Here is a 26,048-nt window from a genome sequence, read left to right on the forward strand (position 1 = left end):
ACTTAAGGCCTGGTCCATGACTTTTGTTTTTTTTTTATTGAGCTCCTGACCTACTGATAATAGCCTAAAATCGCAGAAATATTGGACACACGAGCTTCTGAATGATTTCCGTATTTCAGTCTATTTACGTCCGTTCTGGTGCTGAGTGCGGTTATGTGGTCCAATTCCTGTTAAAAATCCTCCTTACCATTGATTCGCTGCTGGATAACTATCCAGCCAGGACCTTCTATCGCACTATCGCAAGGTACATCGAAAGGAGCTTCTTGATCTGGAGTAATCTTATGAATACCCGGAGCATCAGCAAAGTCGTTGCAGTCACTGTGAACGGGCTTCTCTTCACAGCTTTTAAGTTTCTTTTCACAAATGTTGATTTCGTCTTTGAGTTCTGATATTTGTTGGGCCTGTTGATCAATTGACTTCTTTTGTGTTTCCAGTTGCACTTCATAGCCGCGATTTTCAAGGAATTGGAAATAAGTTAACCAATTTCCTCTTTTATTGACAAAAATTCGTTAGTTAGCTCTTTGATACTCTGTTTGTGGAATTCATTCTGAGCTCTCAGTTCCTCAATGACCTGTTTATTATTTTGGTTAAGTTCTTCCTGCAGTTTCTTGATGTCTCTATCTTTGGTTTCAATTTTATTGTTATTGTTTTCGATTTCCTCCTTCATCTTATGAATATACTTTAACAAAGGTCTCTCTCTCCTTCTCTGCTATTCTGGTTGCCACACAAGACTGATAAAAAGGAGTCTGAATTCTTTTTTGCAGTGCACACATTCATTAATAAGTAATCATACTGTTTCCTCATTTTCGTTAAACTCTGCTTCAGCTACGATCTTATAAATAAAATATATTTAATATATTTCATATTGATAGCATTTTGATTTTGGAACAGAAATGCAAATCTCAACTGCACTCAGCACCAGAAAGTAAATAGACTGAAATACGGAAATCGCTCGGAAGCTCAGTTTTCCAAAAGCTGTTAAGCTAAGTATTATCAGTAAGTGAGTCAGTGACTCAATATAGGTAAACAAAAGCCATGGATCAGGCTTTCAGTGACATTCATTTCACTGTTGATAGATGGTAAATAATAAGTTCATTTGCTTTGGCTGCTTGTCGTAATCAGCTGATTATAAATTCAATATATATATATAAATCTATATATACTTGCGGGTATAGCTCGGCCTTGCCCGTGGTCCATGCATATTGTAAATCAAATGTTCTCAAAAAGCTTTGAAAATGATATTGAACATTGAAATGATATAAGACCGAAGAGTTTTAGATTTTGCGAAAAATGTATTTTTTTATAGGTCTTTGGAAATGAATTTGACGCGAAAAATCAGCTTCCAAATCTTTGACCCCCATTTCAACCAAGGAGGAATAGATTTTTCGAAAAGTTCAAATGAATTTAAACAAATTTCTTTGAAAATGAGTTTGAGGCGGATCAGATGGTACAAACGCATTTCGCGATTTTTCCACACTTGCGGGTGGAATTTCCCGAAACACCGTCTTAACGCGCATCTTCATCTCATTTCAGCTATCCCTCGGCTTAGTCTGTCAGTCAGTCAGTCAGTCAGTCTGTCCACTCGACTCTTTTATACGGATCACGAATAAGTATATTTTATGCTTACAGAGATGTGTTCTTTAATGCCTTACACCTGACAATATTATAATACTCACTGCATAGTTAGATATATTCCAGGTTCTTTACTTCTGGAGTTTGACAAAGATACTTACCTAAATATAATCCAACTGTTTTTAAGCCAACTTATCTTTCCATATATTCTAAGAAAATTCTACTTTTGAAATATTCAAATATTAAATAAAACATTTACAAACTTAAACTGGCATTAAAGAATATCTAAGGTCTTAGCAATAATACACATAGCTTTTTTAAATTGAACATAACAATTTATTTCATTATCATTTTGCATTTTATAAGTATTTTGTTTTCTCTTTTATCATAAAATGTGTTGTTCTGCTAATTTCCAGTTGGGAAATCAGGCAAAAACTCGTGCTTCTGTAACTTTCCGTAGCATATCTTTCACAACATTCGAACGAATTTAATGAATAGTTCATATTTTGTCAACGCATCTAAAATTGTTAATGCATAGTTTTAGCTAAAGCCTGGACTGTTCAGTGAGCTTCAAATGTCTAGGTTCAACTACGGCTAGAAAGAAGATGCCCCATCTAATGCACATAAATCATATTACACACACACACACACATGCACACTCGCACACTCACTCAAATACATACACATACACATACACAAGCAAGAACCTAGTTTACACTGAACATTATTTTATTTGTATTATTTGTTTATATATAGTTTTGTTTCGTTTTGTTTTTGTAGTTTAAAGTAAATTAGCTTCATTGCCTTTGGTAATTCAAGTTGATTTCTTGTTCTTTCGTAACTCTCAGCACGTTTTTCAACACTGTTATTTGAATTTGTTGTTATTCTTAAAATCTGGTGCAACATACTCTGTGCGCGCGGGTTACATGAGACGTGAAATATCTGGTGCATACCTATTCAAAGTAGAAGAGAAATACGAGTTAAGAGTGATATAGATATACTCTAGGAATATTCTACAAGTTCAGGTGCTCATCAGTTGCCGTTAAAGAGTTCGCAAAATGTTGTTTATATAGCCAAAGCTAAGCGAAGGTTTTACAAATTTTAGTGGTTCTGAGAAACAGGAAAGGAACCAAGCAAAAAGTTTAGATAAGAGCTAAAAAAAGAATGAATGAAACATGTGTTATCAGCGTCAAAAATTTGCTTAAAATACTTCATAATAAAATCATTTAAATGTGCATGAACACTAAAGTGAAGCTTTCGTCTTACGATAACATTAATATTTAGACTTAGAAGTAGGAAAGGAACTACAGGCGTGGCATTTTAGATTTTGACTATTCAAGCTGAAGGTCAAATATTCTATTTAGCTTACGAAAGGAAACGAAATTCATAGTTGAATATAAGTACAAATATAAATATGTGTGTGTTTTAGGGCTATGCACATTTAAATATTTATTGAGGTATATTAACATGTTTTACTCTAAGATAACTCTAAGAAATCTGCCTTGCAATTAATACTCTTACGATTTCGTATGCACAGGAAACAGAGCAAAATACAAATTAAGTAATATACAATTAGTTTAAAGGACTTGCCAGTTGGGTGAGATTGTTAAAGCTAACAGTGTGACCGTGCGTCAATTAATTTGCGTGTGATTTCTTTCTCTTATGTGTTCTCTTAACATTTTTACAATTTTGTTTTTTATTATAACTATAGTTTATCAACTTGTTGATTTGTTCGTTTTATGAACTAATATGCCTGTATTTGCCTTTAGGCTATGCCTTTTAACTGTCATTTCTGTGATTCTCAGGGCTTCTGAGGGCGTGGGGCGGGTTGCTTGTGGCTGTTACATATAAAGCTTATTAAGCGTAATGTAGCAGGAGACCAACCGCTCTCTCGCACTCGCATTCGCTCTCATCTCTCTCTCTCTCTCTCTCTCTCTTTTTCTGTCGCTCTCTAGCTCTAAGCTTGCAGCTCTCTTTCCATGCATATCAACTCCTAGAATGAACGCGTGTGTGTGTGTGCTCTATGGAACTACGCAACTGTCGAACTGCAATCGACTATCGATTATCGATAATTGTGTTTTACAATTGTTTGTTTTTTTTGTTTTATTTTTACAATATTTTCAACTTTAGGATCATAGAAGTAATAACATTAAATAACATTTTTGCGTAATTCTAGTATTTCTAATGTTTTTTGTTTGTTTGTTTGTTGTTTTTTTGTTGTTGTTGCTGCTGCTGCTGCTGCTGCTGTTGCTGCTGTCACACTATGTTGTTGCTGTCGTGTTGCTGTTGCTGCTGTTGCCGCCGCCGCCGCCCCCCGCAGATGCTGCTGCGCCCGCTGCATTGCACTGTATGAGGCCACTGTGCTGCGTTGTGGGCGACGCCCCAATCCCCGCACCCGCCCCCGCCCCCGCTGCCGCCTGCTGTTGCAGATGGTGCAGATGGGTGTGCGGATGGTGATGATGGTGATGGTGATGGGTGTGATGATGGTGATGATGGTTCAAGTGATTCAAATTGTGATTGTTGCTGTTATTGTTGCTAAAATTTAAATGTATTGCGCCATTTGTTGCCCCATTCGGTGGCAACGTGTTGGCGCCGGCAGCGGCAGCAGCATCAGTGCCAGCAGCATGAGGAGGAACTGCCGAGGTGCAGTAGCGCGTTGTATCACCAAATTCGCCGCTGGTTAAATCACCCAAAATGCCACCCAACAGGCCGCCGCTGCCGGGCGGCTTGCCGGCTGCGCCCGCCTCCGGCTGTGTGCAGATGGGCGGCGCGGCAGCATCGCCATCAATGAGAGACGACGCCGGCGACGCAGCTGATGTGCCGCAGATGCTTTGTGAATTGACATGCAGCGCCTCGCCGGAGGAATTGCTGTTGCTGTTGCTGCTGCTGTGCTGCTGCTGCTGCTGCTCACAGTTGCCGGCAGAGACCGAAGCGGTTGCGGTTGCGGAGACGGAGGTTGAGCCGGATTCGGCTAGCGAGTCGTGGCCGCAAACGCTGTTGTCGTCGGTTAGGCGGAGCGCCACCTCCAGATCGCGCAGCACGTCCGTCTCCTTCTCGTCGATCAGATTGAAGCGGCGATGCAGGGCCGTGAGGTGCATGAACGTCAAGTTTAAATGGGTGTGCAAGCCGAGCAGCGCGATTTCTCTGAAATGCGCCGCATACAGATGCGCTATCACATGAAATTGCAAGCGTAAAATCTTTCGGGCGATTGACTCGAACGAGCCGGGAAACTCGTTCGCGTATTTGGTTGGAAATATCGATTCGTCGCTGACCGTTTTCTGCGTAAAGGTCATCACATAGTCGATGTATTGCGGTGCCGCGACCCGCGTCTTCTTGCCCTTCTCATCGAACCATAAGTACGTTCTGTAAATGGCACGATTTAATTAAACATATTCTCATCTGATGGAATTATATCGATTTGCTCACCTGTTGCCCGGTCCGGTCATGTCTGCGCAACCGGATTGTGTACAAAATTCACTAATAGTTCCGTAGACCAAATTCACGTGCTCGAAGAGAGCCAGAGCTGTAAGATAATATTCGAATATGCCATTAGTAAGGGTATTTATGAGTTGCAAGAGATGATACAAGATGATGTTACTCGGATAAGATATTCTATTCAAAGTCATTTCGATTTCGCCTATTTTCCATGTAGATTTTAAAGTTTTGTCAAAATAAGTGGAGCACGCCTCTCTACAAATATGTTTATAGCTATCTTCTTTTCAAATTCATCTCTATTTCACCTATTTTCCACCTTAAAGTTAAAAATTAGTCTTAATACGTAAACACGTCTCTCATGAGCTCCAAAAAACAAGTTAACAGACAAGTTAACAGTATTAAAGTTTATCTTTAGTTCACCAACTTTCCACCTAGATGTTATATCAGTCGAAAATATGAATTTACAGCCGTTTTTCATCAAATTCACCCCTATTTCACCTATTCTACACCTAGATGTTAAAAGTCAGTCAAAAGCAGTGAAACACCTCTAATACGTCAAGTTTATATTTATTTCAGAGCACACGCCTCTTCAAAATGTTTATAAATATCTTTAACAATTAGTTTACAGATATCTTATATTCGAAATCATATTCATTTCACTTATTTTCCACCTAACCGTTAAATCCGTCAAAATCAACGAAACACATTTTTTTAAAAACCATCTATTTAGGTCTTTAAAAATTAGTTTCCAACTCTTCATCCCTTTTAAAAAACAGTCAAAATCAGAGAATCTCGCCTCTCGTTAAGTTTGATTTTAATCTTTAAAAATGTATTTTAGAGACGAGTTCTTTGGAGGTACCAGAAAAAAGTCCAACTTTTCGCCCAAGGAAATACACTCATGCTGTCAAGCCTAAAGAACCTCATGATCATTCTATCATATAGTTGTTTTATAGCATCGAATCGAAAATTCTAAAGTTATTATCTTAAATGAGAAAAACTAAAACGAAGTCCCACAGAAAATTAATTGTTTGATAATATAATTCAAGATGTTCAACATTTATTTTGCTAATTTAATTTTTGACTGAAATATTCCTTATAGAGAAATATTAAATAGCCTGCCTCAATCGTGTTGTTAAGCTGTTCCCAATCACAAATCAGAGTTTACATTCATCTTGAACACTTCTCTGACCGCGTTTTCCCTCTCTCTTTTCTTCTTCTTATAGCAGTGACTGATTTGCTTGGAAAAGTGTTGAAAAAGTGGCATTGAAACAGCTGCTCGGACAGCTCGGACAGCTCGAACAGCTCGTCAAAGTGTTATCTGGTGTGAGACGCATTGTCGTGTCGTTTATAAGGTCAATGTTAACGCAATATTGGCACAAGTGTGCCTCAGATAAAGTAAAAGGGCAGACGACAGTCGACATGCAGAGTGGGGGCAGGGGGAGGGGCAAAAAGTATATTACGTCAGGCGAAATTGCATTATGCGCTGTGCAAAGAGATCCGGCGACGACAGGAAGTCAAGGCAAATGAAATCATTTTTAATGGATAGCGGGGTGGGGTGAGGTAGATACACACACACACACACACACACATACGCACACATTCATATATGCAAGTATCTGAAGTCATCTTGTGGCTTTTATCATGCGACCTCACGACCCGCCCACAGCTGGTGGCCTTTGCAGTTGATTATTAGGAAAATTCAATATCTGTGCAAATGAAAGATGCACGAAAAGCGAGCAGGCCAGCGGTGGCGGGGGCGGGGGCGGGGGCGTCGCTACATTACAATTTGCTGAAACACTGCCAATTATTTACAAGCCATTTTAAAAGGCTGCAAGGCACAGAGAAGCCGCGTTAATTTCTATTTGCGTACCTATCATTATTCAAGAGATTAACACGAGATGATGTAATATCCGACGACTAATTGCCCAGAGAACAACACGAAATCGAAAGATAATAAAGACAAAGGCAACGATGATGATTCCGATGATGCTGCTGATGATGTAGTTAAACGTGGAATGATGTAAGACAGTATCCGAATTGAAATATTGAAACCCTGCCGAGGGACTAACTGTTGAGCAGCAGCTGCGAAAAGTAGGCGTTGCTAATGCGGCGTATTAATTAGAATTGGGTCAGATTAAGGAGCGACTGTATTTTGTATGTTATAATTATATGCCAAAGGAACTTCGCCCAGTTTCAGATTAAGGGGTTTTCCTTTCACGAGCCAAAGGAACTTAGCCTGGATTTAGATAAAGGATTTTCCTTTTACAATTGATTCGCAAAGCCAATAAGTTCTTATTTCCTAGTTTACAATTCACAAGGCTTTTGCAAAAGTTTTGAAAAGCAGCAAGGAATGAAATTTAAACCCTTTGCGTTTCCTTAACTTGTTGAGAATTACAAGCACGAAGCAACGAAATAAGCAAGGAGCGCAGACGAAAAGAAACTTTCTGTGTGTAATAGAAACGTCTCGATCCGGACCCCGATTATATACTCTAACGTAAGGTAGGTCTTGAATGTGTTATATAATTTGAGTCTCTCAACTCAAGAACAACGAAAAGTAATATGACGCTAGCTATTCACGCGTATTCATGTTATTTGACGTCTGACCTATGCTAATCTAAACTTGATTATAGTAGAATACGCTTAATTAAATACTTCAAGCTAGGCCGACTCCATTTAGACCTGTCTGGACGTGTAGATGCAAAAATCTCAGATACTTTAGGAGCTAGGGAATTGAAATTCTAAACGTAGGTTCACATAGAGCTCGACCTTATATGAAATAATTGACAGCTTGCAGCATTTACCTGTTTTTGGAGCATATCTCGAATCTTATAAGAACTAGAAATATTCAACTTGGGACGTTTATCGCCAGAGTATATTCAGAGCAAGAACATTTAACTGTATGCATGGTTTACTACGTTTTCTCTGCTTGAGATCTTGAGATCTCTATCAGTTAAATTTAATAAGCTGTTTTTTTTTCCAATTCTATGGGAATTGTTAGTCCATAATAATATAGAGGCACACTCCAGCTTCAGCTGCAGCTTCCTCCTGCTAATTGCCAATCGGCACGTACTTAGCCCAGTTAGCTGAATCAGTCTGTGGAGCAACGAGATACTCGCCGTGTGGCCTATAAGTCACGAGGCCCAAATAGCGACTGGTCTATCAAATTCCCGATCATTAATAAGCGCAACAACAGCAACAAAACAAAAAGTGTAATAACAATTCATAGTTGAATGCGAAAACAATTCGAATAAATCAAAACACGCATATCACGTGAGAAGTATAATCAAAAAGCAAGTAGGCGTATTCCAACGAAGAGTATTCGACTAGTAAATACCCTGTACTCTAGACAAAGTATAAAAAGAAGTTGAATATACTATATAAATGATATATAAGGAGATACACATCGAATTAGTTCAACTCTTTTGCGCTGAGTTCCTTTTCGGGAATAAGAGAGAGATTTTGAGCGATTCGAAGAGAACTGGAGAGGATTATTATAAGTTGGATATACACGAACAGCATCTATGCTAGACTCGAGTCTACATCCCAAATTGTAGGTCTCCAACTTTGAAAGTCCCTGAGAAAAAACCGCTACGGCTTTGGCCTGTCCAATAATTTGTCGACTTGTAGAGACTGTCCCACATTTGGCAATTCACAAAAATAACAGGGTATACGCTGAGCAAAGCTAGTCAATTTTGTACTGTACTTACTGTGTGAGGCTAGCCATTCATTGTAGTCCAAGCCAGCTGGAAGATCGACAAGGGCTTTGAGATCAGCTTCAGGTAGTTTGCGTTCCAGGACGCTCTCCTCCAAATACAATTTGGTATCTGTTGAGTTTTGATCGCCATCGCGCTCCTTGCGACGCGCTTTGCTGCAATTAGAAGATGGAGCAGATAGATAGAGTAGAGCAATTAGTTACTTCGATTAGCTATTAGATAGATAGTAATTGATGTGGTAATAAGGCCTATTGATGGAGTTCTCACCCAGCTACGCATAGAAATGTGTCAACCGAATCCTGCGCATAGCGATACAGGGTGCCTATGGTGTCACCAATTTTAGAGGGTATCGTTGTCACTTGCCACATAAATCGCGCCGTTCGCAACAGACATTTAATCACAAAGGACGAGGGGTTTGATGCGCTGGATGTGGCGTTATATGTGCCCGATTTTTCGCATTTGCTAACTATATAGGGTTCTGATATGGATTCTAATTTTAGGGCTGTTGTTGTTGTCGTTGTTGTTGCTGTTGTTGTTGTTGTTGTTGTTGTTGTTGTTGGTGGCACCTTGCTGTTTGGCGTTTCTTTCATTTTTTGGTATTATTCACATTGCTTTGGTCATTTTTGTTGTTGTTCTTCTTAGGTCTTGGTTCCTGTCTGCGTACAAAATGTTTGCTTATAAAATCGAGACCGCGACCCTTACCGCACCAAGCCCCGCCCCGCACACCCACGCACACACGCACACACGCACACCTTCTTATCGGCCAACGGTAGCCCTGAGCAGTGCCCAACAAAAAAGTCCAAGTCCAAGCGACAATCGACCGACACTAACCGTTCACGTCGACACAATGCCACTGAAACCCCGTCTGTCCCTGGCTGGGGTTATACACATGCATACATATATATATATATATATGTAGATACTTAATATATATATATACATATAGCGAGTTCTTGATAGCGCTCCGCTCTCTTTCTCTGACTCTCCGTCCCGCTCTCTGCGGATCGCACACAGAAATCGCGCGCCGTCAAAAGCTCAACTGGCATTTTCAGGCTTTAGGGCTGCAAAATATTTTGGTTTATGCGATATGCTGGTTTCTAACTTGGAATTACTAAAAGGTCGCAACACAAAAGCTCACTCAATATTACTTAAAATGTTTTGCGCTCAGATAACGTGCAAAAACTTCCTAAGTTTCAAAAAGTTTAAAATGGTTTCTTATAATACAAATTTTACAAATTGAACGCTTCTTTCAAAACGAACTTTACCAAAACGTTTACGAATGCAATACAAAGGGAAATGAAATACATGCTCTCTCGCTCTCACTCCCGCTCTCTGAGCCAAAGAAATAGTAAAAATTTTTAATTCTAGTTACTTTTATGTTTAAAACAGAGTATTTTCAATGTGCAAAGAGAACCGTTTATGAATCTAGTGCTCTGTCTCAAGGCAATTAAAGTCTGGAGAGAGCGAATGGGTATATGGGTAAATGTTTCTTCAAGAGTAAGTAAAAGCTAATAACAAAATACAGAGTATCATGAAAAGCGAATAAACACTAGAGACTCGGCTTTATCAAGTCAAAAGGTCTTCCGGGCAAGAGCTAAAAAGTGCAGAGAATAAAATTATATTCTGCACCTTAATCAGCGTTAGATATGTAATTATGTAATACATCATAATCATACTTAAAGTAGCTTACTAAAATGTGCTCTTGCCTTGAGTTTTAATAGTACTTTGGAGATAACACATCCAAAGCGAACCTGGCAACGCTTTCTAAGCCCGCACAATCCAGCGTAGAACCTAGTCTAAAGTGAAGCCCTTATCAAGCTGCTAAAATCAACAACAAAACAAAAGTTTTCAATTCATTTGCATTTGTTGTTGTTACAAAACTCACAAAGTGCGTGGCCCCAGAGCTGCTCCATCTGCTCCATTTGAATAATTACCGCACCGAGTCGCGATCTCTGAGCATAAAACAAATAAGCCCACATATGATTTCAGAGCCAACGAGCCAACGAAGCGTATTGACCAAATAAACGCGATAAGAGCCCAGCTCTTGGGTTCATATACTAACTATGTCTGTGCATTTGGGCGTGGGGAGCATTATTATTTGCTCGGGCAAACGTAAACAGGTGACTCGACAATCGCCGCCTCAGTTCAGTGGCCCACCACTCCATTGTCTGTGCTGTGGGGTGTTAATGAAAATTGTGCCTGCTGCTCACCCACAATTGGCGCACAGGCGACCCCATTGTCAATTTTCAATAGCAACAAAAACGAAGCGGGCAACGGGGCGAAACAAAATAAATAAATAAAATATTCATGAACAAGGTCGCACTCTGATATTATCATTGCCAAAGCGCACCCTCGAAAGCTCGATCCGAGTAGCGCAGCCCTCACACAACATTCTAATTTCCAATTTTCAATTTCCAATTTCAATTTGCAGCCAACAAATTGCGTGTCAGAGGAGCTTAAAAGGTCGAATCCCAATTTGAATGCACCTCTCGAAGGGGCGCGGGGCAGCCAAGGCGTTGCAAGGGGTGAGTCACAATAAAAACACTTTGCCCAAATTAAAGCTACGATATTGGAGCAGGAGGAAGAGATTATCTTTAATCTAAATTTCAAATGTCAATTATCGATTGTGATTGGGTTTGCATAACTATCGAAACACAAGTCATATCGATTATAGTCGAATAATCGAATTTATATAGCATAAATAATTACTTATCAACCTTAAGTTGAAATATAATTTAAAACAATGCATTAAAATTTAAAAAAAATATGTAAGCTAAAAATTGAGATTTTTATTCGACGATATAAATATAAAATTAAAACGAGAAAGAAGGGCTATCTTCGGCACGCCGAAGATCTAATACCCTTGCAGACCCAACCTTTTCATGATGCTTATAGTGCTTTGCCCGTATATAAGAAGCACAGGGAGTTTGGTCAAGATATATTGATAAACAAAAAAGGTTTTTAATCAAAAACCTAGTTTTCAACTGATCGTTCCTATGGCAGATATATGATATAGTAGATCCGATCTTAATAGTATTTTGCATATATATGAGGAACATAGTAAAACTAATAACAAAACAGACAGACTTGTTCTCATAGAAACAGACAGACGGACATGGCTAGATCGACTCGGCTGTTGATGCTGATCAAGAATATATATACTTTATGGGGTCGGAGATGTCTCCTTCTATGCGATACACATTTCACGACAAAATTATAATACCCTCTGCAAGGGTATAAAAACAATTAAATAATAAATAATACAAAAAATAAATAAATAAAATAAAAATAAAATTTAAAAAAATGTAGTAAAAAATGAAAAAAAAGTATGGTACAAAAAAAATATTTAAAAACGTTTTATCAAAAAATTAAAAAAAAAATTTACATTTGTATTTCTTTCAATTATGACTAAGAATTTAAAAAAAAATTGTAAGCTGAAAATTGAAATTTTAAATCTATTTCTTTAAGAATATAAAATTAAAAAATTTATAAGAAAAATATATAAACAAAAAAATTAAATAATAAATAAAACAAAAATTAAATTTAAAAAAAAATGTAGTAAAACAAATATATAAAAAAAAACGTTTTTTCAAAAAATTAAAAGAAAATTGCCATTTGTATTTCCTTAAATGATGACTGTAAAAATTTAAATATTTAACAAATGTATCGAGGGATGTACTGAGGGACTGCTTTGCATAGAAGCAGACAGACGTACAGATGGACGTGGCTATACCAACTTATTCTGCTTCTTTCATAATATTAATTATCTCAAATATTATTTAACTAATTCAAATAATCTTTGTAACCTGAAAATGGGCATATACTACAGCTTTTGTGCAATCTGCGATCCCTTAAAATGTGAATATATAGTCTTGCTGAGAACGACGAGCGGATTCGATGTCCGCGGCATTGCCCACTAGAGGGCCCTAATTACTGGAGACTAGACTAGTTTTTAGTCTCATAAAATGAGCTAATAACGAGAAGCAGCCAAAGCAAATGAACTTTCCTATTTGCAATCTTTCAACAGTTCAATGAAGGTCACTTAAGGCCTGATCCATGCCTTCTGTATTATTTATATTGAGTTCCTGACCTACTGATAATCGCTTAAAATCGCCAAAATATTGGGCACATTGGGCTTCCAAATGATTTCTGTATTTCAGTCTATTTACGTTCGCATTTCGCAATTCCAAAATCAAAGTGCTTTCAAAATGAAATGTCTTATAATTATATATATTATATTTATAAGCCTAATACTAATCGTAGCTGAAGCAGAGGCTAACGAAGATGAGGTAAAAACAGATTATTTATCAATGTTTGTGTGCACTGCAGAAAATAATTCAAACTCCTTTTTATCAGTCTTGTGTGGCAACCAGAATAGCAGAGGAGGAATGTGGAAAGCACACCTATAAAGCGGTGAGACCTTTGTTAAAGTATATTCATCAGATGAAGGAGGAAATTGAAAACAATAACAATATGATTGAAAGCAAAGACAGAGAAATCAAGCAACTGCAGGGAGAACTTAACCAGAATAATAAACAGGTCATTGAGGAACTTAGAGCTCAGAATCAATTCTACAAGCAGAGTATCAAAGAGCTAACGAACAACGTCTTATCAAAGAAAGAGGAAGTGACTAAACCCGATTCCAATTCCAATTCCTTGAAAATCCAGGACTACGAAGAGCAGCTGGAGAAACAAAAGGAGTCAATTGATCAACAGGCCCAACAAATATCCGAACTCAAAAACGAAATCAATAATTGTGAAAAAAAAAATAAAAGCATCGAAGTGAAGCCCGTTCACGGTGAATGCACAGAATTTGCTGATACTCCGGGTATTCATAAGATTACTCCAGATCAAGAAGATCCTTTCGATGTACTTTGTGATAGTGCGACAGCAGGTCCTGGCTGGACGGTTATCCAGCAGCGAATCAATGGTAAGGAGGATTTCTATAGGAATTGGGCCACATACCGTGAAGGCTTTGGTTCCTTTGATGGTGATTTTTTCTTAGGACTTGAGAAAATTCATCGATTGACGCGCGCCCAGCCTCATGAGCTCTTCATACATATGGAAGGATTTGATGGACAGATCAAAAACAGAAAATACGATCAATTTGCCATTTCTGGCGAGGAGGACCAATACAGATTGATCACCTTGCATAGCTCTGAGAGGAGTACAGAATATGATAACTTGGAAAACCACAAAGATAAGAAATTCAGCACATTCGATCGTGACAATTTCGATGGGCATGCCCACTGCTTATACCAAAACAAACGTGGTGGTGGCTGGTGGTACGGTGGTTGTTCATTCAGGTATTGTCGCCACAGCTTTGTGAAAACAATTTGAATGCAATTAATTTTAATTATGTTTTCGTTTCATTTTAGCGATTTAAATGGCAAATACTATGATCATAAGGTGCATAAATCTGATTCCATGCATTGGGCATTCGGCGGCTCCTTGAAGACAGTAAAAATGCTTATACGCCCCAAAAGCAATGGGAAAGAAAATAAAAACTAAATAAGTAAAGCATTGATTGTAAAAAAGCTAAAATTGTTTTACAATTTATTTATAAATAAATTCAGATGCTCTAATCCCAACAAAAAACCACAAAAAACAAATACAAAATTGTTAAAATTGACGGATATCAACGAAATTCAAATAAAATAGAATTCAATATTAAAACAAACTACTTTATTTACGTGTATATAAAGGTGGATACAAAAAAATCTAGGGGGTCCGTCTATTTAAAAATAAGTTTTAGGTGCATCGAATAAAGAACCAAGTGATGGAATCAATGGCTTCCGCCCATGTAAGTCTTGTGGCGAGAATCTTTAAGCTGAAGAATAAACTTTCGTTAATTAGACCCAAGAACGTATCAAATAACCTCTCACAAAGATCTTCGAAAGCGAGTTTTAGGCCGATCGAATGGTAAACAAAAATGTTTCATACAAACGTTTTTCGCGGCTTTTCCACACATGTGGGTGAAATTATCCAAAGCCCCGTATTGGCGTGCACTATCATCACATAAGGTAACTACAGTGAAACTTTTAGCTTCCTAGTCAGTCAGTCAGTCAATCAGTCAGTCAATCAGTCAATCAGTCAGTCAGTCAGTCAATCAGTCAATCAGTCAGTCGGTCAGTCAGTCAGTCAGTCAGTCAGTCAGTCAGTCAGTCAGTCAGTCAGTCAGTCAGTCAATCAGTCAATCAGTCGGTGAGTCAGTCAGTCAATCAGTCGGTCGGTCAGTCAGTCAGTCAGTCAGTCAGTCAGTCGTGTCACAAAGGACAAACAGTTGAATATATAGAGATATTAATATTAATATTTTCATATAAATTGCATTTAAAAATTGAAGTTTTTCTTCCATCATTTTAAGAAAAGAACTTTAAGCCTGCACTCATTGAAAATGTGTAAAGAGGGCATAATGTATTTGTGCAAATGTATGTAACAGATAGATGGAACCATCTCCAAGCTCAAAAAGTATATGTATATATATTCCTGATCAGCATTAAAAACAGATTCGATTTATAGCCATGTCCGCGTCGATCTCAGAGTCTAGAAGAGTAAGAGACTTTGAAGTTTGAACATAGATTCTACTACTTAATTTCCGTTCATCGATAGACCAGTCGATTAAAATCGATTTCATAATAGAACATATCTTTCACTTAACTTGACACTTTGTAGTAATCCCATTTGGTGGAATAAGAGTCCAGGGCATATTCTAGTCGGGCATTTCCGACTAATATCACTATGATATTCTTAAATTTTCACAAACTTAGTAAAAAATGTGTCACACGTATTTTTTTTTATTTTCGATAGAGAGTTGTTATGGTTTATTATCAGAAAAGTCATCGTGATCATATTTTTTTGTTTTGGATATTATTTTCTTATCACAGTTCCCTGACCTATTAAGAAGAACGAGGGTATTTTTAAGCATGATGAAATCGAATTGATCGCAAGACATTTGATGGTTTACATTAAGTAAATCACTTGCAAATAGTTAAAAGTATATTATTGATTAAATAAAATGCACTTCGGTCAGGATTTATAAATTAATTTGCACTAATCTATCGACTGTTCGTATAGCAGGGCTTATCAGAAGCCAATAGTAAAAGGTGTATACCTTAATATAAAACACAAGAATGAACTTTCATAAATTTTATTTAATTTATAGAGACCTCGAATCGTTGGGGCAGAGCAGTCCGCAAATAAATTGGCACGTTAGGCTTTTATGTCGCATTTCGATGTCGCAATCGACAGAGACTAAAAGCCGCAAAAGCTGAAAGCGAACCGAAACACGCGAAACACGCGAAATCGGCGAACGTCGCACGAAATGCCGAAAGGTGCATAAAAACTGGCGATAAATAAACACAATTTTGAACCCATAACTATCGGATAGGCCGCCAAAAGCCGACTAACTAACGCCAACAGAGCCCCCACATGATAAGGCGAACTTTGGGGCATACAAAATTAGCGATTCCTCAAAGCGAAACGCATCGAATCGGAAATTCTGTAGCTCAAGAGTCTGTCCCACAATTCAATATTCATTGGACATGTGGCAACACTTTTTGTCTTTCTGTTGGGCCATATGCATTTGCTCACACACCTCCGGCTGGCTCTGCCACATCCATTTCTTGTATCTCCATTAGCTGTAGGTAGCTATCCCTCGCCCACCACCCCCTCAGCCCAACAGAATTCGAAATGCGTAGCCGGACATGACCCTGAGACCACATGTCGCTTCTGCCTCCAAAACACGCCCACCCCACCATCCTCTCTTGCCACACATTCGATAAGTGCATTTGGTTCCCCAACTCCCCCCCCACGTGCTCTGTTTACTGAAAATTATTTCAATATACGACTGATCCATCAATTTTAAAAGCAGACCGCAGCCTGTTGCCACATGGATAGCTAGATAAATGCTTGCACCTAGGATGGTAAGAATTACGAAAATACGATAAGTTGTTAGATATAAAAGAAGTATAAAATCAGAATAAAGAAAATTCGCAATTATCGATATGCATGGCAATGAAGTATATAGAAGAGGAAACTAGCTGTAAACAATCTAGAGTAGTCTAATCGGAAGTGCCCGACTTGGGGATACTCTGCAATAGCCGTAAAATTAAAGATCAAGTATTTGTTTATATCATTTTAGAAGCTATATGTCACGCTTGGCTCTAAAACCCAAGAGATTTGCTCACAGCAACAAGTTTTCGATAACGATTTTTATCGATTGCTTAGAAAAGGAACAAGTTATCGATTATTGGAAACATACTCGTACTGAGTGGGCACTAAGAGGATCTACGTTCCAAGACTTCAAGCCGCTACTCTTATAGATTCTGAGATCGACGTGATCACAAATCGATTAGACTCAGGATTTTGACCAAGAATTCATATACTTAAGGGCATCAAAGATGTTTTCTTCTGCCTGTTACATACCTTGGCACATAACCCAATTAGCCTTCCAAACCATTTTCAAGGGTATTAAGAACTTTGGCCCCAGCAATTGCATCTTTGCCATATTTGACAGATGACAATTTTTTGGGTTTTCGCACATAAACTATATTAAACTGTTCCATTCTACTTTTGAATATATAACAAATATATATACAATATTTGAGAACAAAACTCGCTTTGCGAACTCTGAACTCTAGAAACAATCACATAGACATGCCCCATATACCATATCTCTGCCAGGTAAACCCCAGCGCAATGTTAAGCAGCATATGGCAATTCATTTGAATTGATAACAGTCGGAAAATCATCATCAGTTGTAGCTGTTGTTGGGCTTAGATTATTTTTATGCGAGTTAACAAATTTGTTTGTGGTTTTTTTCCTTTTTTTTTTGGAGTATAGGGGCTGGATCCGAATGTTTTTGCCGATTTGCGATGATGAAATCAAATTGTGGCGGGCAAAATATGTTTATAGATTACAACGGCGCTCGGTTCAGGCGCAAATGGAATTACGATGTTAAAAAAAACAAAGGAAGATATATATATAATAATAACAGTATTACCAAATATCAGAGACAATGATAACTACAACCAGCTAGTAACAAAGCAACAACGATCAGAGACAATAAGGTTCCTTCTCTTGTTGTTGTTGCACGTGAACTACTATCAACAGCAAGTGTGTGTGTGTGTGTGTGCGTGTGTGTGTGTGTTGACAATGTTGAAAGCAATTGCGACGCATGTGTAAAAGTGGTGTTGAAATGGCAACAATAACAACAACTACAATAGATACGAGATATTGCAGTAATAGCTGCCTCGCCTGATAAGTTAATGGCCATTAAAGCTCCACAAAATCAACTTTAACTGACAGGGGGGAGTGGCAGCACGGGCAGGGGGGGTGGGGGTGTGGGGGGTACGGGCTTTCAACTAAATAGTAAACAGTATAAGAAACTCATTGCCCGATAAGATAGAACCAGGCCACGCTCTTTAAAAGAACTCTCCCATGCATATGCACAATCCGAGGCTGGCACACTTCTAAAATAGGGGGACAAATAGTGGGAAATTGAAAAAGAGCAGCAAAGTGTTCTAGTCGGGCATGCACGACTAGCAGATACCCCAAACACAGCGAAAGCCGTTGTACCTGTTGACCAAGATTGCATATAATCATGATCGAAATCAATATTTATCGATATTTATCGATATGTATCGATTTCCCGGATATGCTCATGTCTGCATATTACGTAAATGCAAGCTGTTCCCTTTTCCAAGGCCTTTTCCTTTTCCTTTTCCTTTTGATATTTTTTTTATGAATTTGATCGAACTGATGATGTAATACAGCTGGAGACAACAGAAATGTGGGCTCACGGCTTGAGTTCACCAAGCGAGTGTTTTGCGGTGTTTGTGGTGCCACACTTGAAGTAAACGTAAGAAACAAAAACCAAAACGAAACGAGACGAGACGAGACGAAACAACGACCCCGATAAAAGCAATTGAGTCACAGTCATGAAAACGTGACAGAATAATGGCAGAGCATAAAAGACCCATTGATATATTCCATTCCATTCAAAGCAATATGGCTAAAAATGAAATAACTTGATGGGGCATATCGCATTACAAGTGATAAAGAACTCAAGGGTCCGGCGAACATTAACTATTACTAAGTTCAGTCTCTATATATGGGAATCATATGATATTTCACAGCTTACAAGTTGCAACCGGTTTACGCGATTCTCACCAAAATGAGGCAACAATAGCTAATACTAACTGGCAGCAACTTTTGGTCAGCTGATCACGAATGACGTCACTTTTGAGAATGACTTTCTCGATTGTAATGATTGGTTCAGTTTTAGGTTCAGTTTCAGTCAGTCGCAACTATTGACACGAATAATTGAATAAACTCACTAAATTTGCAATTCGCAAACGAGTCGAAAACAAAACGGCGCACACAAAAGCCGATTTTCGCGAATGCGTATAAATTATCATTGGAGCAAATCGAACGATTGCACTCTTAATTAATGACAACGATTGTCGAGTACGAAAATCGCCGGCCCCCCTTAAACGATGTCAATTTGTGAGTCAATCGCCCAACGGTCGAAAGTGGAAAATGGAATGGGTATGGGAGGCCAAGAGCATAAAATATAGCATTTGAAAAGATTACAAATTAATGTAAGCCTCAAGCACTTGGAATACTCTTGAAGTAATCTTTAGATTGCAAGTGCTGATACTACAATAATTCTATAAATGGAAAAGCATAGTATGCACAGCAAACAGATCCAGATTGTATAAAGAAGCTGCTTGAGGCCACTTTAATTAAATGAAAATTAACTCAAATTGAATGCAAAACATTTAAAATTTGCATAATGCATAACAGACTCTTGTTCAAATCTCACTTCGAATCATTACCAAAATCGCGCATCGCTCATGACTCATTCAAAACTATCGAATCATTCACGATTAACGATAAGTTTCCTCAAGTGTGGCCAATGCAATTGCAAATTGCGATCACGTGAAGCAAACACACACACGCACACACACACACACACACGCGCGCGCGCACATATGCATGCGCATCTCTTAAAAAAAAATAACTGTAACTATTTTGCACGAGTGGAAAGAGAGCAGAATTCTAGTCTTCAATTGCGGGGGTGTGGGTCAGGGGCAGAGCGTAAATGTAAATGGAAACGTAAACGTAAACGTAAACGTAAATGTAACGTATGTCAAATGCGGCAACTTGTTGTCTATAGTTTTTTGAAGGTTACAAACAATGCAAGGGGAGTGGGCGGCTCGACTTGCTCGACCGATCGGTCCCCGGTCCGGTTGCGATGACGCGTCGAACGCGTTTTTCAAGACCACTTCACGTTGATGTTTGTCACTTGGTCAACTTGTTTTGGGGCTTGTATTCAGCTTTGCTGTTGCTGTTGTTGTTGTTTACGTGCTTTGGTCTGATTCGATGTGTGAAAATTCAAAAGTTCACAGCAACGCGTTCAATTGGGTCTCATTTATTTTGATTTGTTTTTCGCACATTTACCCACACTCACACACACACACACACACACACACACGCACACAGAATTTGTGTATGCGCGCACCGTTAAATGGAGTAGGAAGAGGAAGCGATCGTTGTGTCTATTATGTACAATATGTTGATTATTTTGTTTTTGGCCTTTTTTTTTCTTGAATTTTGTGTGAGCTTTTTTTTTTTCGCTACTCTGTTTTGTTGTTTGCGTGCGCGCGCGCTTCACCGTCGGCAGCAGCAGAATCAGAAGACTGGCTGACGCGACCGCGCACCTTAGCCATAGCGCAGTCCGCTTTGTTTTTTGTGCGTATGTGTGTGTGTGTTAGAACAGAGAGTCTGCTTTTAAAGAGCGAGAGAGTGAGTGAGTGAGAGCGAGAGTGCTTGTGTGTGTGTGTGTGTGTGTGTGTTAGTCAAATCAGCTGTGGGCGCGCTCAGATGTTTGACGCTCATTGCACATTGAATGAAATCTGTAACGGTAGTGTGTGCTTTCCAATTGGATTGCGCAAATGTAAACCACGACAGCAGCACACATAAAACGTTACATAAAACGTTCTGCTCTGCTGTTGTTGCGTCGGCCCGCTGTCATCTGCAGCCGAATGACGCACACAAATGTCCCAAAAACCTGCGCCGGTAGCTGCTGCTGCTGCTCATTCTGCTGTCGATGATGACTGCGGCAGACAGCCGAGCGTAATGCCAGTAGAAGAAGAAGAAGAAGAAGCAGAACTTACGTTATGTCTGTAAGCGTGCGACAGCTGCGCTGACGCCAGCAGCGCTGTCAACAAAATCAAAAGCAACATATTCTATTTGGTGCGCACGTGTGTGTGTGTGTGTGTGTGCTGTCCATGTGTGTCCATATGTTAGTGCTTGTTAGTGTATTATACCTTTGCCTTTGCCAAGTTCAAAATTATTTAAAACAATTAATATTCATTTTGCTTCAACAATTTCAATTAGCTGTTGCGAACACCTAGCCCCGCCCACCGTCTGTGCCCCTTAAATGAAGGTGTCAAAAAATGCTGTCATAAATTAATAAAAACGCCAGAAGGAAAAATAGAATCAGAACAAGCGCTAAATGATTCTTTACTGATTCATTTAGTGTATAAAGATGTTCGCCATAAAAAAAGTTCCATTTAGAATAATTAGAATCCCACTTAAGATAAAAACGTAATATGTGAACTGAGAAATACCCAATTAAAAAAAATGAAAAAAAAAAAAAACAGCAACAAAACGAAACAACGGAATATTTTGGGTATTCCCGTTAAACTGGCATTTCTGATTGGCGTTGTTCCGTGCTATCTGATCAGATCAGCTCAATCGATAAGTTCATATCGAAAAAATCTTTTACAACTGTAACTGGGTATCCATTAAATTGATTTTCCAAGGAAGTAATTTTCATTTTCTTTCTCTTTTTCTTTTTATTGTTGTCTACACTCTGCAAATGCTTGCTGATCTAATCAAGGAAAAGCTCCATTGAGCTTTCAGCAATTGTTATCGGATGCCATTCATGGCAGATACAGTGTGTACACACAATTAGTAAATTGCCTGAATTGGGATGTTCTTCATACGCTTTTTTTTATTGATTTTGCATATGGATGTACAAGTTGTTGTTGTTGTTGTTGTTGATGATGATTAACGGTCGAATGGGGTAGGGGTAGGGGTAGGGGAGTGGACAAACGACAATATGTGCAGAGTCCAAGCAGCAAAAGCTCATGGCAAACCGTTAATCTATCAAAGCCACGCTCCATTTACGCCACAGGAGAGAAAGGGAGTGGGGGGGGGCGGGGGGGGGTCTATCCCACAAATAAGTGTGTCACAATTAACAATAGAAAATGACGCGTTAATCAAGCGCAAAGAAACAAACACATATACATACACACACATTTTTCGTATACGTATTCACGTTTAAAGAGAATACAAAGATTAATTAAGTTTTGGGCGATGTTGAGCCACTGTCGCTTAGCCAGTTGCGGATGCGGATGGCGTTTCAATGGTAAATGGCCAAAAGCTGCGATATGATATGAATCAGCTGCTGCCAAAAGTGCGCAATTTCCTATTCGTGTTGTTGCTTTTGCAGTTTGCCCCACTGTTGTTGTTGCCACCGAGAGACAAAGACAAAACCAGCCATAAATTGCAAAGTACCGTTTTGACCGCAGCACTCAGTTAGCATACTAAAGTAAGAAAAACAACAACAACAAGAATCACCCGTTGTGAGAACGCCCAATCGGGAGAGCCAAACGCATCACAGTGGGAGGGAGAGCGTGAGCGCCCCGCGATGACAGCAGCTTTCGTACGTGAGTGTGTGTGTGAGTAATTGAGCGTGTGTGTGTGTGCTTGTAATGAGTTGTGAGTCATGCAGAGAGCGGCGACGTTAATGTCGCGTTGATGAAGGTAAAAATCAACAAAATTATAATAATAATAATGGAAAGTATTTAAAAAGAGAGACAGCAGCGTGCATCTAGACAGTTATGTTATGTAGATAGACAGCAGATGATGTTGCTGTTGTTGTTGTTGTTGTTGTTGATGGGCGATAACATGTGGTTAAATGGATTAAAAAAGGCGTGAAGCAGCGCAGACAGCAAGAAAAAAGATAGTGTTAGAGCGTTAGAGATGTAGAAATGAAGGGAGGTGGGAAGGGGAAAATAAAAGCAAAAGCGTAGCGAGTAAATGAGCCGCAGCCGGAACCTGATGTCTCATGCAAGCGCCATTCAGCTTCAAGGTGAAGTTTTATGAGCGTCGTATTTTATTTTTTTTGTTTTTACTGTTGTTTTCATTATTTCTTGTTGCAGCTTTTTTGCATGTGGGTGAAATTGAAAATAAAACAGTGTAGATGATTGTGTTTGTGTCTGTTTAGGTCAGCAATAGCAATTTATATAAACTACAACAAATTATTGTCAGTTTTTCATGTACTGACTTTTTTTTGTTTTGAATGTTTTGTCAGTGCCACAGAAGCTAACATTAACGAGTTTCACCCGCAACTGAACTCTAGTTGTAGCAAAATTAACGGATATGTATGTTAACAACAGAGCACTGTTAAATGTTCTATTGTTTACATTACAGTTAAGTTGGAATCTGTAACTGTTAACTTTAACAGCGCACTGTAAAGTGTAACATAAAGTTGTGTTACAGCGAAGACTCGCACTAAAGAACACCTTAGTTCCATTGGGGTAGCGACTAACTTAATAAAATAACTTGCATATTTACATATATGTCAAGTGAAGTTTAATCGAAATTAGTTGAGAACAAACCGAAAAGCATAATTTATGTAGATATACAGCTAGAATTGTATTTCCCTCCAAATACAGTTACATGCAATTTTTAAGTCTGGTCAAGCACAAGTTCAAATTGGACTTCATTGTCATTTTTGGCATCGTTTTTCTTCTTCTTCTTCATGGCTTGATTCTTGGAAATAGAAATTTCCGTTGACCTCTGGCGCTTTGCCATTGGGGGCAGAACCCGGCGGAGTCGTGTTCCAAATTTGTAACAGCTGCCCGAAGAGCTAATGGACAAATAATTACGCTCAAGAACAAGAGCAACTAACGCTTTTTGGCCCGACTACCGTTGCCAGTGTGACCCCAGAGAGAGGGGGTGGCGGGGGGTGGTGTTTATCCAGTTGGTTTTATGGCAATTGTTTTTTGCATAATTACCGTTAATAGAAGAGACAAACGACTTTTGATTTTAAGCCTCAGATACATATAAAGCGTTGCACTAAGAAGCATATCTTGCGTTAAATGAGAGAGATAGAGGGAGAGAGGAAGAGGGAGAGAGACAATTGAAATTGTGAATGAAGTTAATTTTCATATCAGAATGAGTTGAAAACCATAAAAAATAGAAACTTTTCAAAAATGTATTCAAAATGTATCTTTAAGATACTCTACAAGCAGGCCTTGGCAACAGCCTGAGAGCCAAGACATTTCCGCGATCTATGGCATTTCTGCAGACTGTGTAGTTCCTGCTGCTTGTGGCATCCGGTATTAGCGTTCTACATCGTTGATCTGGCTCATGTCTTGGGGCTTAGGCTGAAGCTGGCAACAGTTGCAGCAAAAAGTGAACAACAAGAAGCTGGTGATGATGATGATGATGAGGAGGAGAGGGAACAACTTTGATACGCCTTCTGACTCGACTAATTTCAGCATTATCTGAAAGCCTTTGTCTCTTTGGCACACAACAGCTGTGACCATCTGACCATCTTGGGAAGTCATTAAGTGGCCCACAGAATGTCAATGAACGCCGTCTGAAGCCAATTGGAGCAACAGGTGTTTGGGCATGGGGATCGAGCTCGGGATCTCTGCTAGATATGAGCTCAAGTTCAGTTCAGTTCAGTTCAGTTCAGAGCAGCTGTTGGCGCTTAAGACTCTCGAGGTCAATGGCCAAATGAGATAAGCGCAAGCTTTCAATGTTAAACATTTAACATTGCCACTGCCAGTGTTGGGCAACTTTTGGAGGGGGAGCTAGCAAGCGACAGGAATTAAAGATCTAGAATATAACTGAAAACATCTATTACAGTGTTTTTAGATTGAGTCCCACAAATTTGCATTTGCATTTGCATAAATGTACGTAAAATGGTTTCTTAAATAGCTTTTGGGTTTTTTGTCCAATCGTTTGGAAACGCCCAAAAATGATATGTACCTAATTTCGCTTCCGATTAGTTTCTTTTTTAAAAGAGTTTCGTATAGTTTGGAATAAGTGAAAAACTAAATCTGAGCATGCTTTACGTAAGATTAAAGCAAACAAAATATAAATACGTTCAGAGTTAACAGTCAATAAGCAAAGTTTTGCAACACTGATCACGTATGTAGTGTTATAAATTGCAGCAGGAAATTAAATCATATGATATGAGCGAGTCAAATGTCTGGCTCATCATGGGTAAGAAAGTAACCTGGCCCTGACACCAAGAGCTGATAAATAACGAGAGACACGGATAAACTCGAGAGTAAATCACACACACACACCCAAGCACACGAAAAAGTGCAAGTAAGCGCATAAAAAATGTATGTCCAGTTTATTGGCAGGAGACTAAGCGAAAATGGGGTCAGCTGTTAACTTAAATAATGCAAGTATGGAGCACTTTTTTAAGGGCTTACAAACTTTCTACCTAAGCTAAAGTAAATTATCGGAGTGCATAAAAAATTGCCAAGAAAAAAATAGAGGTTTTCTTTAAGTAAATGTGTGGCAAATTATTGTTGGAAAGCAGCTGCCAGTGGGTTTTTCTTATTAGTCTTATTCGTTTTTGCAGGAATATTAAATCAAATGCATCCAAATGTTTTTCCACTGTTAACAAACAGCTATATAAAAGCATTTAACAACACTGAATTGTGTAAGCGGCCTTCAATTTCTTGTGTGCTTAACACAAATTTTAACATGGATTTCATAAAATCTATTTGGATTTTCAATTTGCGAATTGTTCAAATCTCAATGCTAAAAAGCCACAAAAAAAAAAACTTCAGACTTTGTCGCTTGGCGGCATTCAATTAGCCACAGCACCCGCCCTTCTCCTACCCCTTCCCTTCCCTTACCCACAATGTACAGTTAGCAACAAAATGCACACAATGAGTCGTTTGAATGACTGGCAACTGGCAAGACACAATATTACTCATTTATGTCGATTTCTTATTCATGCAGTCATATTTTTAGGCGTTTTTTTGTTGTTGTCTGCTTCTTCATTTCGTTTCTTTGTTTGTTTACATCATTTTTTATTCAACAATTTTTGGACTTCTTGAAGACATTATTATGCAAATTTTGTCTTCTGCCATTGACAGGTTTATCATCATCAGTTTCTATTGCTGCTGCTCGCTCTTGACTTGCTTACGTGCTTACGCTGCTTCTTCTTGCCTGTTCTTCTGCTCCTCACACATGTATACAGGCATTGTTTTCCAACACACG

At 38.8% G+C, this 26,048-nt stretch overlaps 2 protein-coding genes across 6 annotated transcripts in view; one reads left to right on the top strand and one right to left on the bottom strand.

Moving 5' to 3' along the window:
• Positions 1-34: 34 nt before the first annotated feature.
• On the top strand, positions 35-14,422 carry LOC26530638 (angiopoietin-related protein 7). 2 transcript variants are annotated; one of them, XM_015176145.3, is made up of 4 exons: positions 35-244; positions 11,152-11,245; positions 13,077-14,026; positions 14,099-14,422. In XM_015176145.3, the coding sequence occupies exons 2-4, from the start codon at positions 11,201-11,203 to the stop codon at positions 14,229-14,231; spliced, it is 1,128 nt and encodes a 375-aa protein (XP_015031631.1). In that variant the 5' UTR covers positions 35-244; positions 11,152-11,200; the 3' UTR covers positions 14,232-14,422. The 2 variants fall into 2 exon arrangements, with proteins under 2 accessions (XP_015031631.1, XP_070064697.1); XM_070208596.1 differs by lacking the exons at positions 35-244; positions 11,152-11,245 and adding an exon at positions 12,618-13,009 and having other exon boundaries at positions 14,099-14,418.
• Mob2 (MOB kinase activator 2) overlaps positions 3,658-26,048 on the bottom strand; it is a 42,840-nt gene continuing 20,449 nt past the window's right edge. For 3 of the 4 annotated variants that reach the window (XM_032434124.2, XM_032434121.2, XM_032434120.2), the window contains 3 exons: positions 8,715-8,875; positions 4,999-5,095; positions 3,658-4,935 (listed from right to left, as the gene is read on the bottom strand). In XM_032434124.2, coding sequence (XP_032290015.1) covers positions 3,834-4,935; positions 4,999-5,095; positions 8,715-8,875 — 1,360 coding nt within the window. In that variant the 3' untranslated portion in view covers positions 3,658-3,833. Of the gene's footprint in view, positions 4,936-4,998; positions 5,096-8,714; positions 8,876-8,987; positions 9,400-26,048 lie in introns of those variants that run through there. The other variant, XM_032434122.2, reaches the window with a different exon arrangement.

The sequence above is a fragment of the Drosophila virilis genome, chromosome 3 (assembly GCF_030788295.1).
Source record: "Drosophila virilis strain 15010-1051.87 chromosome 3, Dvir_AGI_RSII-ME, whole genome shotgun sequence".
Taxonomy (NCBI): Eukaryota; Metazoa; Arthropoda; class Insecta; order Diptera; family Drosophilidae; genus Drosophila; species Drosophila virilis.

Excerpts from the sequence above, each read along its gene's own strand:
- LOC26530638 (XM_070208596.1), top strand. The coding sequence starts at position 12,863 with ATGATTTCTGTATTTCAGTCTATTTACGTTCGCATTTCGCAATTCCAA. Across the intron at positions 13,010-13,076 it reads CAGAGGCTAACGAAGATGAG|TCTTGTGTGGCAACCAGAAT; the intron begins GTAAAAACAGAT and ends CCTTTTTATCAG. Across the intron at positions 14,027-14,098 it reads TACGGTGGTTGTTCATTCAG|CGATTTAAATGGCAAATACT; the intron begins GTATTGTCGCCA and ends GTTTCATTTTAG.